This window comes from Mixophyes fleayi, chromosome 11, assembly GCF_038048845.1.
Source record: "Mixophyes fleayi isolate aMixFle1 chromosome 11, aMixFle1.hap1, whole genome shotgun sequence".
Lineage (NCBI taxonomy): Eukaryota > Metazoa > Chordata > Amphibia > Anura > Limnodynastidae > Mixophyes > Mixophyes fleayi.
The window spans coordinates 51644043-51656659 of record NC_134412.1 but is presented as its reverse complement, the minus strand read 5'-3'; the positions used below and the strand labels follow the sequence as shown (position 1 = coordinate 51656659).

Genomic DNA, 12617 nt, shown 5'->3' with positions numbered 1-12617 from the left:
GAGAGTTCCTGCCACATCATAATCTCAAACAAAGCTTAATGCACTGTATTATCATTATCAATCCGCCCACTTTATCCTGCTAGAAGTATCCTTTCTAAAAAATTCCTCGTCCAACTAAAATGAGGCGAATCTTTACAATGTTTAAATATGATTTGGAATGATATGTCTAACTGTACAATGCCTACTGTTAGATCCATCTATCCACATCATGTGTTCAGCTCTCCCAGATTCATACTTTATTAAAATATACAGAAACCAAGTTTTCCACGTGGAAATAGTGTAATTAGAGATTTGTGTACAGGTGTTTAAGTATTATCGAAAAGAAAAAACTGAACTGGTGATCCCACAGTATATAGTTAAAGGGCTTGTAAACCAGTAGGAGGATCATAATAGTTATCCTGATGCAGCCAAGGGGCTGGGTGGGAGCAAGATATTCTGGGATGAGGTGGTCCCAGGGTAATATGTGAATTTCCTATCACTTTACATAAGCTGTGTGTGCACACAGAGTACAATAGTTAATGATAAATGAAAATATTTTGTGGTGTAAAGTTTATAGTGATGGGCTCCTACCTGCTCATGTATGTCAGTTGACAAAAAACAAAACAAAACACACAACTCACCCGCATTGCACATTTATTGTGCAGCTTCCAGGGGAATAGACAGCTAAAGCTCTGTAGTGGGATCAAATATAATAGCAATTTGTAAATAGCTAAAATTTACAGTTTTAGAGCTCAAACTTTTCGAGCTGGTTGCAATGCATTTGGCTGCCGTAGATCTGGACTATAAATGCATTTAAAGAAAGAGAAAAAACAAAAACAAAACACAGCCGCATTGATTTTAATGCCATCATGTATACCAATGTGTCGGCATTATATAGGGTTTTTAACAATTAACTTCAAAAGTTTAATTACAAGTCCCTGAAGCATGTGCTTTTCACCCACTTTTGCTTTTTGCAGATGTATTGTTTTCCCTGTTTTCCATGCTGATCACTTTAAGACACCATTGCTAGTGAAACATTAGCAAGTTGAGCCATCATGGTCACGGATGCTTCTGCCAAACACACCCAAACAATAACTCCTCTTTCACAGTCACTGAGGTGTCCTTCCATAGCCCTACAAGCTATAATTATAGGCTACCAGCCCCAGTGTGGAAGCTTGCTTTCAATATGTATGGTTTATCAAATATACCCAACCGCTTCCAATTTATGTCCATCCTCTTTAGATTTAGCATGTAAAATATTTCCAAGACTACTTAGTGTCAAATCATTATGTATAGATGTGAGTGGCCAAGGTGATCTACCATTTCCAGACAAAAGGACATGCTCTAATTCATGTAAACAGACATGAAGAAACACACCTGGAATTGCATTCAAAGTCTGTTTTCCTTGTTGGGGAGGTTTATTTCTTCTTACAGTACAATAAGAAGTCTTTTTTCAAGGCCCATAGAAAGATGTTCCTAGTGCTGTGGCTGACACTCCGGATGTGCCACAACTTAATCCTATTCAAAATCATGCCACACAAAACTGAACAATCCAATACAATCAAATGAAAAGGAAACTCTTTAACCTTCAAAAAGCCAAATGATTAATAAAAACAAACAAACAAACAAACATAAAAGCAGTGCTATGATAGTTACAGCTAATTTAACCCTTATGGTGTTATTCATAAAAAAAGAATGTTGCAAGGTATTGTGCATACATAGTCAATGTTAAGAATGGCTTTTCATTCTCACAGAAAGACTGCATCAAACAATTTTTCAATTATGCTTATCTCATTGTCACGTACAAAAACATTGGTGCCTTTAATGACCTCTCATAACAAACTTTTGTTGAATATTATGTCTTGTTCAAAATTGTGTTATCAATTACTTTCTATGGAAAAAAAGAAGAAATTTAAAGGATTGGGGAGGAAAATATTCAAAAAGACATAATAAAAAATATTTTCCATTCTTGCATCTAAGAAAAAAATTCCATCATGCACACATTAGCATGAAATGCCATACCAGTCAACCAAACATAGGTTAAAGGAAAAAGTTCACCTTGCTCCTGACCGGATGGCCGTGGAAGGACTGTGTGAAGAGGGCACGTCACGTTGTTTTTAAATAGGGAGTTTTCAGGACTACTTTTAGGGTGAGATTGTGTGTCTGTTTTTTTCTTCCCCTTATGGGCTAAGTTAGCATCGCTGGGTAATACTCAACTTCCAGCTCATCATTTTCATGGTTGCACTGGTTTTCTCTTGATATACTTGATATCAAATCGGATTTCATGCAGGACAACATTGTAAATTTCTCAATATTGCTGAAGGCTCTTTAGGCTTTGAAAACAGCATAGAGGATGTTGGTTGGTAGTCTTCGTGCAGTTAATTGCAAATCACTTTTTTACATCCTTTTTTAAATATAACTAAGTGCAGGTAAGTATTATTCTTTGTAAATATGCAACAAATTGGTGTATTTCGGTACTAAAGAAGTAAATATAAAAATGAATAGAAAAATAAAATCTATATAATTTGGTGTTTATCTTGCTTTTGTTTTGGATGAGCCATGAAAGAGAGGAGAGGGTCCCAGAGGACAAGCTAAAATAAATATTGCAACAATGAATTTCTATCTACTTTTGTACATTTATCCTTATATTTCCTCCTCAGTCTCCCTCTCACCCAGGTCATCTCTTCTCCACCTCCCAGTGTAAGCAGCTCAGGAAAACACTGAAAAATATACCATAATTCTGCATCACAGCATAAACCCCCATTCTCTGTTAACAAGAGGACGACTCTGATCATGAAGATCAAGGCATGCAAGGAACAGAATCCTGGGATCCGTTTGTGCCTTAGATTCCCACCACAAGTTAGATTTTTGTTTTATAATTGTCCAGATATTATTTCCATTATAGTGAAAGATGAATGTTGATTATAAAGTTAATTTCAATATTGTGAGTAACCTGGATGTCTGTGTCAATAAATTCTTGGTTTATTTTCATCCATGCAAGCGCATTATCATCTACTACTACCACTATATGATTTACAAAAGTTTTTATTATTTTGTGGTCTTGTGGTTGAACAAAAAAGTTATATTCAGCAATTAATCTGTAGAACCAAGGGCGAATTGTTTTGCAGAGTGCATCAACATTATTTTGAAGCTTCACTACCAAGTTGTGAACCCCCGGAACCCTATGGGCTGCTCCACGAAGCCGTTTCTCCTTGGTACTTGTCCATGGTGGGGAGGTGCGTCAGTGGGAGGACTAATTACAAGCCGCATTCAAGAGATCCCCTTCGTACCCATTAAATTTTGATTTGTTAGCAGAGGACTGTTAAAACAGCTGCATGTAGTTTTAGCTTGTAGCAGGTGCACCTTTGTTAAAAAATAAATAAAAGAAACGCACAAACTTTACCAAGGTGATAGATGTTTATATTTTTTGTTAAAGCTGTGCTAACAGCAGTCTTGGCTGTGTGCCTCTAGGAAAAACCCATACGCATCAAGCACACAAGAAGATAGGTTAGAAACAATTCTAATTTATTCTTATTATTCCACCATGGGGAGCAGAAAAGGTAACAAAGATGATAAACAAATCATCTAATCAAATAGGGGAAATCAATGAAAAAAAATAAAAGTTTGAAGTTCCAAATAAAAGTGCACCCATTTGCATTAGTAGTGTCATTAGTCAGTTGACAGGAACTCAGTTATTTGTGATTTATACATCTTTATGCAGGAAGATGGATTAAGCAGATACTTGTTCACATGCTCTTACATAAAAGTCCACAAGGATAATTTGAGCACAAAATACTGCAGATATCAGACTGCTCCACTGCTTAGTACTAATTGTGAGCATCAATGTGAAGCTAGAAATGTAATTAATGTAAACAAGAGTTTCAAGTGGCAGCACATCTTAGGTCTGCTTTTACACTTAAGGGTGAGGAACTAGAAGTATTGTTGTTGATTGTTCAACTTTAAATTTTACTTTTAATTGGTTAAGTGAAATTACATAAGAAATAACCATATCTCACTAAAAGGCACAGCAGTAAAACAAGCTATAATGGTAGCAGGAATAATTAAAATAATTAGATCCAGCAAGGATCCATGCTTAATAGAAATTACTCTTCATATCAGGTTGATCCACTTCTCTATTACCTCTGTTCCTGGTTATAAAGAGCCATTGATATGACTATTTGTTTTCTTTGAAACTTCGTTTAGGCAAGCTGTAGAACAAATATGTACACATAATTGATAAGATGTAAATCATGCCCAAAACTATTTACAGCAGAGTTGTTAAAATTAGCTTAGCCTTGTGAATTCAACATTTCCCCAGTCTTCTGGCAATTAAAGGGTTTATATATCCAATATTCATTCTGTTTCTTATTAATGACCTATTTCATGCTTCAACTAAACAGAGATTTTGAGACTTGGCAACAGCAGATTAGTACTTGGCAGTAATGAATACTTAGCAATAATTGGCAGGTAGGCAAAAACACAACAGGGTAGCTAGGATCAGGACCCTCCTTGTGTCTTCGCCTATAAAGGGCCCAATATCAAGACAGTGTAAGAGGTCTAAAATCATCATCATCTATTTATTTATATAGCGCCACTAATTCCGCAGCGCTGTACAGAGAAACAAACACAGGGAGAACATACAAACTCCACACAGATAAGGCCATGGTCGGGAATTGAACTCATGACCCCAGTGCTGTGAGGCAGAAGTGCTAACCACTAAGCCACTGTGCTGACTAGGGAAGAACTACTTTTAAGAGGACATGTCCAAAAAATGGAAAAATGAGAAAGGTCAAAGTATTGTTAGTAATAACAAATAAACGTAATGAAATACAAGAAAAAAAACGCCACAATTTTCCCCCTTAAAACTGCATGAGCACGAAGCTTGGATAACCCCCTTATGTCCACTATATGTCAAAACAAACTAATCCCTCAAAAAACAACATGTCCTTTTTACAATCGTTCGTGCAGTATTTCGTTCAGAGTCCAGGTTGTCTGTAGAACATAACCTCAAGGCATATATTGCTTTCCAAAACATGATTGTATCCAGACTGGAAATTTCACATGATTTATCTCTCTATACATTCCAGACAGTCATCTTAAAGCAACAATCTATAGACACGACAATGGACACAATTTTCATTGATCTTGACAAATTCTATTTAACTAATTATCTTTGGGAAGTAAACCAACCATATTGAATTTTGTTTTAGACAAACAGAATACACAAAATTATTGCAATAATGCTGCAAAAATCCTTTAAAGATTTGAGGTCACACAATCTCATCATGCAGTAACATTTAGACCAAGATACTTTGAACAATTTATAAGTGTTTTAAATCAAAGTCATGTGTATGTTAATCATAGACTTACCATGGTAATAATGTTAGATTTATGAATGGCTTTCATTTATTGGCTTATATATACCATCCACTTGCTAAAGTTATTTACTTTCTAGTTTCTCTCTGCAGGTTAACATTTTGTATTTATATAATCAGGCAGAGATATAATAATTTTCCTAGAATACTTCTCAAATCTGCTGTATGTTTGCCATTGTATCCAAAGCAGAAAGTAAAACGAAAGTGTGTATCCCATGGCTACAAGAACAATGCAGCTGTGTCTAATGATACAATTAAATACCTGGAAAGCACTAAATAAGCCACAGATACAAAACAATGCATTTAGAACAAGATGCAGAAGTCAATAAATAAGAATGTGATGTTGGACAAACTTATGTATTGGATTTACACTAGGTATAACTGATTGCTGAGCAAGTGTACAACTACTGTACATTAATCAGCATTAAACCCAGCCCCACTTTGATATCTAAAATGCAGTGGTAATGCATTATTAGAGGAAAGACACTAAGTTGGCCTGACCTTATGCAATGGACTATGAGGGGCTGATTGGAACAGAACCACACCTTCAATACAAATGCATGCAAGGAATACTTAACATTTCTAATGATTATTAAAGTTTAAATAAAGCTTAATCACACAGAGCCAGAATATCAATAAAATTAGCAATCAGTGTGGATCAAGTGGTTTTATAGATAGAAGGCCATAAAGCTATTGGCTCACCAAGTTGAAATTGCCCTTTGTACTACAATCTGAGTATACTTTATTATACTGCATGTTCAGCCAGCTGAATATAAAACATTGTTAAGCGTTCAGCAGCGAAATACTTTAGAATGCTTTCTACAGATCTGATTGTGTTCTGCAATGATTTGTCTGTCCCTTTGCAAGCACAAGAGCTTGGATAGTAAAAACAGGGAACGCAGACACAAATTATAGTTTGTTCAACTGAACAAACATAAGGGCACAAAAGAAAAAAAAAACAACTGAACTGGGTAGGTGCAATTGTTCGTACGTAGAATACTGGAATATGATCGCCGTACAAAGACACGGTATGATACGGTGAATAGGTCAGAGAGAGTGTGAAACAATCCCAGTGTTGTTGATAGAAATGAAAAAAAAAAAAAAAAAAAAAAAAAAAAAAAAAAAAAAAAAAAAAACACCTCAGGAAATGTATTAGCAGATGAAATCACCCAGAAACAAACTGGTTTTGTTGGTAGAATATTTAACTGATAAATAAAATAAAAATATATACAAATAAAAATACACACACATATCTGGTTCAAAGATGACAAGTGTAATACTAGAAAATAGTGAGGCTAGGGAGGAAACACTGTCTGTGCGCTCCAATAACTGGGGCCAGGACACAATCTGAAAAGGGTGAACTCACTGAATAACCTTATCACGCAAATCAAAGAACATGCTACTGTACTGCAGAAATGTCATGCCCCCTTTAAAAATTATTCTGACTCAATATTTTATGTATTTTCTGTAATACTAATAATATAATTAGAATTATGAATAAGGTGTATTTTTTGATAACCACTTTTGGATGTCACAAAATAAAATCCAGAGTGCAAAAAAGCTGCTATACATGTAGCGCAGATGTTTGTATTCGTCCTATGTTACTTTCTATCTAGGACCATAAAATGCCCCATATATCTTACAGGCCAGTGCAGTTTTTTCCTTGACGAAAATTTATTTTGGATTCTTGCTACAGCTACATTTAGCACCCAACAGAAAGGACTCTTATCAGTCCTGCAAACATCTAGGGCCTGATCCATTAAGGATCTTAACTTGAGAAACTTATTTCAGTCTCGTGGACAAAACCATGTTACAATGCAAGGGGTGCAAATTAGCATTCTGTTTTGCACATAAGTTACATACTGACTGTTTTTTCATGTAGCACACAAATACTTGCTAGCTTATTTATACACTGAAATTTAAAGTTGATATTTGTGTGCTACATGAAAAAACAGTCAGTATTTAACTTATGTGCAAAACAGAATACTAATTTACACCCCTTGCATTGTAACATGGTTTTGTCTACGAGACTGAAATAAGTTTCTCAAGTTAAGATCCTTAATGAATCAAGCCCCTAGTCGCATTAGTATCTCTCTGCTTTTCACAATATGCGGCCCCAATTATAACTTGCAGCTCAAATTATAAATCCCAAACAGATGCAGCTGTGTCCCAGATGTAGCCACGTGGAAGTATATTCAGACATCACCTACATGAACATGCTATATGGTCCACGAGGCTCAACACAGGCTCACAAACATAATGCATAACAACTACACAGCTAACAGCCAGATGCAGATTGAATCTATAGGTCCAAATAAATAAACAATATGGAAAAATACTTTCTAAAAAGGATAAAATAATGGTTTTCTTTACCAACAAACTTGAAGTGTTCAATTAGTTTAACATCCCAAACAATTTAATAGAGTTAAAAGTAATTTGCAGTCTGCATTGTAGAGGCAAATCTAGTACGGTTATACATTTTCCATAGCTGGAGTGGTAATAGAGCTGTACAATAAATGACTACTTTATAGGTTGTAAATAAAACAGCTTCCCTTTGGATGTGGCAGAGAAAAAGACAGTAAAGAAAGTTAAACAAGCTTGTGATTATTATTAAAGATATTTTAGTGACCTTCACTTTTATACAATTACCTAAAAATTAGATCTAAATGGTCATTTATATAGCATGGAAACTTGCTTGCCTGCAATCATTGGTTAGATGCAATCTCCATAAGAAACCACTTTAACAGTCTAGGAGCAGGTATACGTGCCGGTTCCCATGGCTTCATTTCATGACATCACTAGGGGTTTAAAACTCCCAGCAACGATATCTTGTGTTGGGTGTTTGAAACCCTTAGCATTGTTGGGATAATTACAAGGAAGGGGTGTATATTTGCTTCTATACCATTCAAATTGAAACATTATGGGAATAGGGAAGGAGCAGGAGAGAATGACACAAGTATTGGTTTTCAGTTTGCTGCTTCAGTGGTTTTAGACCTTTTTGTCAAATGTAATTTTACTTCAGTATACCATAGCAAGCATTTCATAAGTGTCAAAGGCTTTTATTGATAACTACATTATGTTTATGCAGAATCAAATATTTGCAGTGTTGACCCTTCTTTTTGAAGACCTCTGCAATTCACCCTGCCATGCTGTCAATCAACCTCTGGGCCACATGCGGACTGATGGCCGCCCATTCTTGCCTAATCAATGCTTGGAGTTGCCTCTTGAGGATTGACCACAAGTTCTCAATGGGATTAAAGTCTGGGGAGTTTCCTGGCCATGGACCCAAAATTCAATGTTTTGATCCCTAAACCACTTTGTTATCACTTTTGCCTTATGCTCCATCATGCTGGAAAAGGCATTGTTCGTCAAACTGTTCTTGAATGGTTAGGAGAAGTTGCTCTTGGAGGATGTTTTGATACCATTCTTTATTCATGGCTGTGTTCTTAGGCAAAATTGTGAGCGAGCCCACTCCCTTGGCTGAGAAACAACCCCACACATGATTGGTCGCAGGATGCTTTACTGTTCGCTTGACACAGGACTGATGGTAGTAACTCACCCATCCTTCTCCGGACAAGCATTTTTCCAGATGCCACAAACAATCTGAAAAAGGGATTCATCAAAGAAAATTACTTTACCCCAGTCCTCAGCAGTCCAACCCCTGTACCATTTGCAGAATATAAGTCTGTCCCTGATGTTTTCCTGAAAAGAAGTGGCTTCTTTGCTGGCCTTCTTGATACCAGGCCATCCTCCAAAAGTCTTCGCCTCACTGCGCGTGCAGATGCACTCACACCTGCCTGGTGCCTTTCCCGAGCAAGCTCTACACTGGTGGTGCTCCGATCCCACAGCTGAATCAACTTTACTAAACGGTCCTGGAGCTTGCTGGACGTTCTTGGGCGCCCTGAAGCCTTCTTGACAACTATTGAACCTCTCTCCTTGATGATCCCATAAATCGTTGATTTAAGTGCAATCTTACTAGCAGCAATAGCCTTGCCTGTGAAGCCTCTTTTGTGCAAAGCAATAATGACTGCACATGTTTCTTTGCATATAACCATGGTTAACAGAGGAAGAACAATGAGCTCAAGCACCACCCTCCTTTTAAAGCTTCCACTCTGTTATTCTAACTCAATCAGCATGACAGAGTGATCTCCAGCCCAGTCCCCGTCAACCCTCTCCCCTGTGTTAACGAGAGAATCCCTGACCTGTTGTCAGCTGGTCATTTTGTGGCAAGACTGAAATGCAGTGTGTTGTTTTTGGTATAAAATTCATTGTCATGGCAAAGAGGGACTTTAAAATAATTGCACTTCATCTGATCACTCTTCATGACATTCTGGAGTATATGCAAATTGCCATCATAAAAACTGATGCAGCAGTCTTTGTGAAAAACAATATGTGTATCATTCTCAAAACTTTTGGCCATGCCTGTATGAACCTAATCATTGCAGGGCAGACATGAATCTATGTAATACAAATTACACTTAGGATGCAATCTTTAAAAAAAAAAAAAAAAAGTGGAACTCACCTTTAAGCACTAAAATGAAGACAACTTATCAGTTTCTTTAAAGAGCATATCCAAGATTGAACATCTTATTGTATAAACCAGTTTCTTTCAATATTTTATCTGTGTTAAAGTATTCCTTAAAACATTTTTTTTTTTTAAACACACTTTTGAATTAAACAGGAATTTCAACGACTTTAGACCTGAATGAAAATGTTGCAATCACAGAATATTTTAACAATGGCCGGAACAATTCACACAAACAGCTTTAATTTCTGCCTTGTGAAATTATGCTGAAAATCCAAATCCAAAATACAAGTATTTAGAAAATATAAATCACAAGAAGTTGCCACTTTAATTTTGTAGATGCAATAGGATTTACATTGTTGCAAAAACAACATTTTCTATGTGAACAGACTATGGTCTTTGAAAGGGGAAGCATTGCATTTGTATTAAAATAGACAAAAATTGTCAGTTCATCCATAGGTTTTAATTAAGTTTTTGTGTGTTTATTTTAGAGCATATTGGGGTCTATATATTAAAAATATGCACCGCAGAAATGCACCATGGCAGGGATACTCTGGGAGCCCCAGTGAAGTCCCACCTCCTCCACAAACTGTTTTAACTAGTTACCGGCAGTCTAGCGCTGCTGGTTAAAGAAGGCAGTGCTATGTGCACAGCACTTCCACGGCAATAGATTCTGCATAGTCGGAGAGGCTTCAACAGGATCCCTTAGAAAATAACAGGCAACGCCATCCTGAGATGGTGTTACCTTGCAGCAAACAGCTAAGCCTTTCAAATCTTTATACATTGCAGAATTGCGCAGTTCTCATATTAATCTATGGGGACTGTGTTAAGAAACAAAGATTTCTCCTGCCATAAGCTATTCATATATTTTGAGATACCGGTTTTCTCCATTTAAATGGCTCTTCACACTTTAATACATAGACCCCATTGTGTTAGGGAGAGGTAAGAATGCTTTTCTTTCTCACTCTGTAGAGCAGTACAACTTACAGTAAAAGTGTAGACTACTTGTGGTGTGTTTACGGCAGTCACCTACCACTATGATATGATATATTAAAACAAGGGTGAATTTCTGCTATGAAAATGACATGGTCTCTTCACAAATAATTACCATTAAAATTGCATTGGTATTTTAGACATTTTTGTAAACTGGAGGACAGGTGACAATTCTGCAAGACCCCACCCCTCCCCAGAAACTCACATATGCGTTAAATTAGGTTTGAGTTTAATATGGTTCTTATTTTAAATCAGCAGTCCCATAAACCTCAATACGTAGGTTACATTCCAAAAATCAAATTAAACAAGTGCAAATATATCAGTTTCACCTGTTTGAAGTCAGCCAAGTATGTGATAAAAGTTCCATCTGCCTTTCGGAACTCCACAGTAATACAGTCCTTATCGCTGTCAGCCTGCAGGCTCTCTTCTGTTACCTGTCCGTCTTCAAGTCGAACACGAACTTTCAGCTCACCTAGGCTTGTCCTACAGCACCACAGCAAAGCGACTAGCAGCCACAAGAACTTTCTGGTTGATACCAGAGGAAACATCACCAAGCAGAGTGTGCCAGGGCAGGGAGGCAAGCAGTCAAAGTTTACTGAAAAGACTTAAGTAAAAAAAAAAAAAATTAAGTAAGAAAGTGTTCACGCAGAGAAGAGCAAATATAAAAGTAATATTTACAGTAAATAAATAAGAAAAAAAAACATGGTATAATTCAGTACCTTAACAAAGTACAATCCCAGGAGACAAGGGGTCAGTGAACAAGAACAGAACAGGAGAGTTTTGAGAGAAAAAAAAAAATAAAAAGTTGCAAAAGAGCAGAATAAAGGAAACTGTGGGAAGCAGATTACACAATGACTAAACTGAAACGAAAATATAGGAGAAAGATCACACACTGACTGGTTAAGTCTCAGAACGACAGACAATGTGATAGGAATAAATTGTAGCTGAGTAATGGAATGATACAATGATGTATTTTCCAATGAGACATAACAGAATGTATGAAAATGAGAGCAGTTGGAAGAAAAACCCTTTAGGGAAAAAGAGATAGCCCTGGGAGAACAATAAGTGCCTGAACTGGTACTGAGTAATTTGACAGTGCCACATGAGATAAATAAAACAGTGCAGGAAGGATGGCTGGGAAAGGGGGAGTAAGGATACTGACTGGTAAAACAATTTATAGGCAAGTTGAATGGAAAATGGGAAGGCAAGAGAGCTAGAACTGGAGAAACACAAAAGTGATTGTGGAGAGGCAGAAAGCAGCACTATACTAACGCCGGATAAGATGCTGGCATCCGGATTGGATAGTCCTTGAAACCTCTACTAAAGAAGCCCCGGGTGATCGAAGTTCGTTCTGTCACTAGCCCAACTCAGGCAACTGGCTCCTGTACTGTAGCAAACTTATTCTTCATGTGCTCCGGGACACAAGAGATGATGTTTCCCTGAAGTGATCCTGGTGGCTTTTATCCCGGGCCGGACTAGGATCTTTGGATGTTCTCCCCCAGGCGGCGGCCTTCGGAGCCCGTCACTTCCTCCAGGACCAGCCCCTTGACTTAAAGGGACAGACACAGGGCGCCGGGGAGACAGCGTGTCACAACGATCTTAGAATACGTTGTGATAAAACAGTACAATGTAAGCACGATAGAAACATGTGACACGGATAGGTTGCTACAGGATTGTGAAAGGAATCTGTACCATGTTAAGATATTTCGTGCTGTTAGTGTCTGTTTTGTTTGTACTGGATGTTT

General features: G+C 37.1%; 1 protein-coding gene across 3 annotated transcripts in view; it reads right to left on the bottom strand.

The window, feature by feature from the left end:
* Positions 1 to 12407, bottom strand: part of OAF (out at first homolog) — a 39815-nt gene extending 27408 nt beyond the window's left edge. The window contains exons 1-2 of one of the 3 annotated variants that reach the window (XM_075191286.1): positions 11592 to 12407; positions 11202 to 11476 (exon numbers count right to left, since the gene is read on the bottom strand). In XM_075191286.1, the coding sequence (XP_075047387.1) occupies positions 11202 to 11420 (219 nt within the window). In that variant the 5' untranslated portion in view covers positions 11421 to 11476; positions 11592 to 12407. The remainder of the gene's footprint in view (positions 1 to 11201; positions 11477 to 11591) is intronic. The other 2 variants (XM_075191285.1, XM_075191287.1) reach the window with 2 other exon arrangements.
* Between the last annotated feature and the right edge of the window lie 210 nt (positions 12408 to 12617).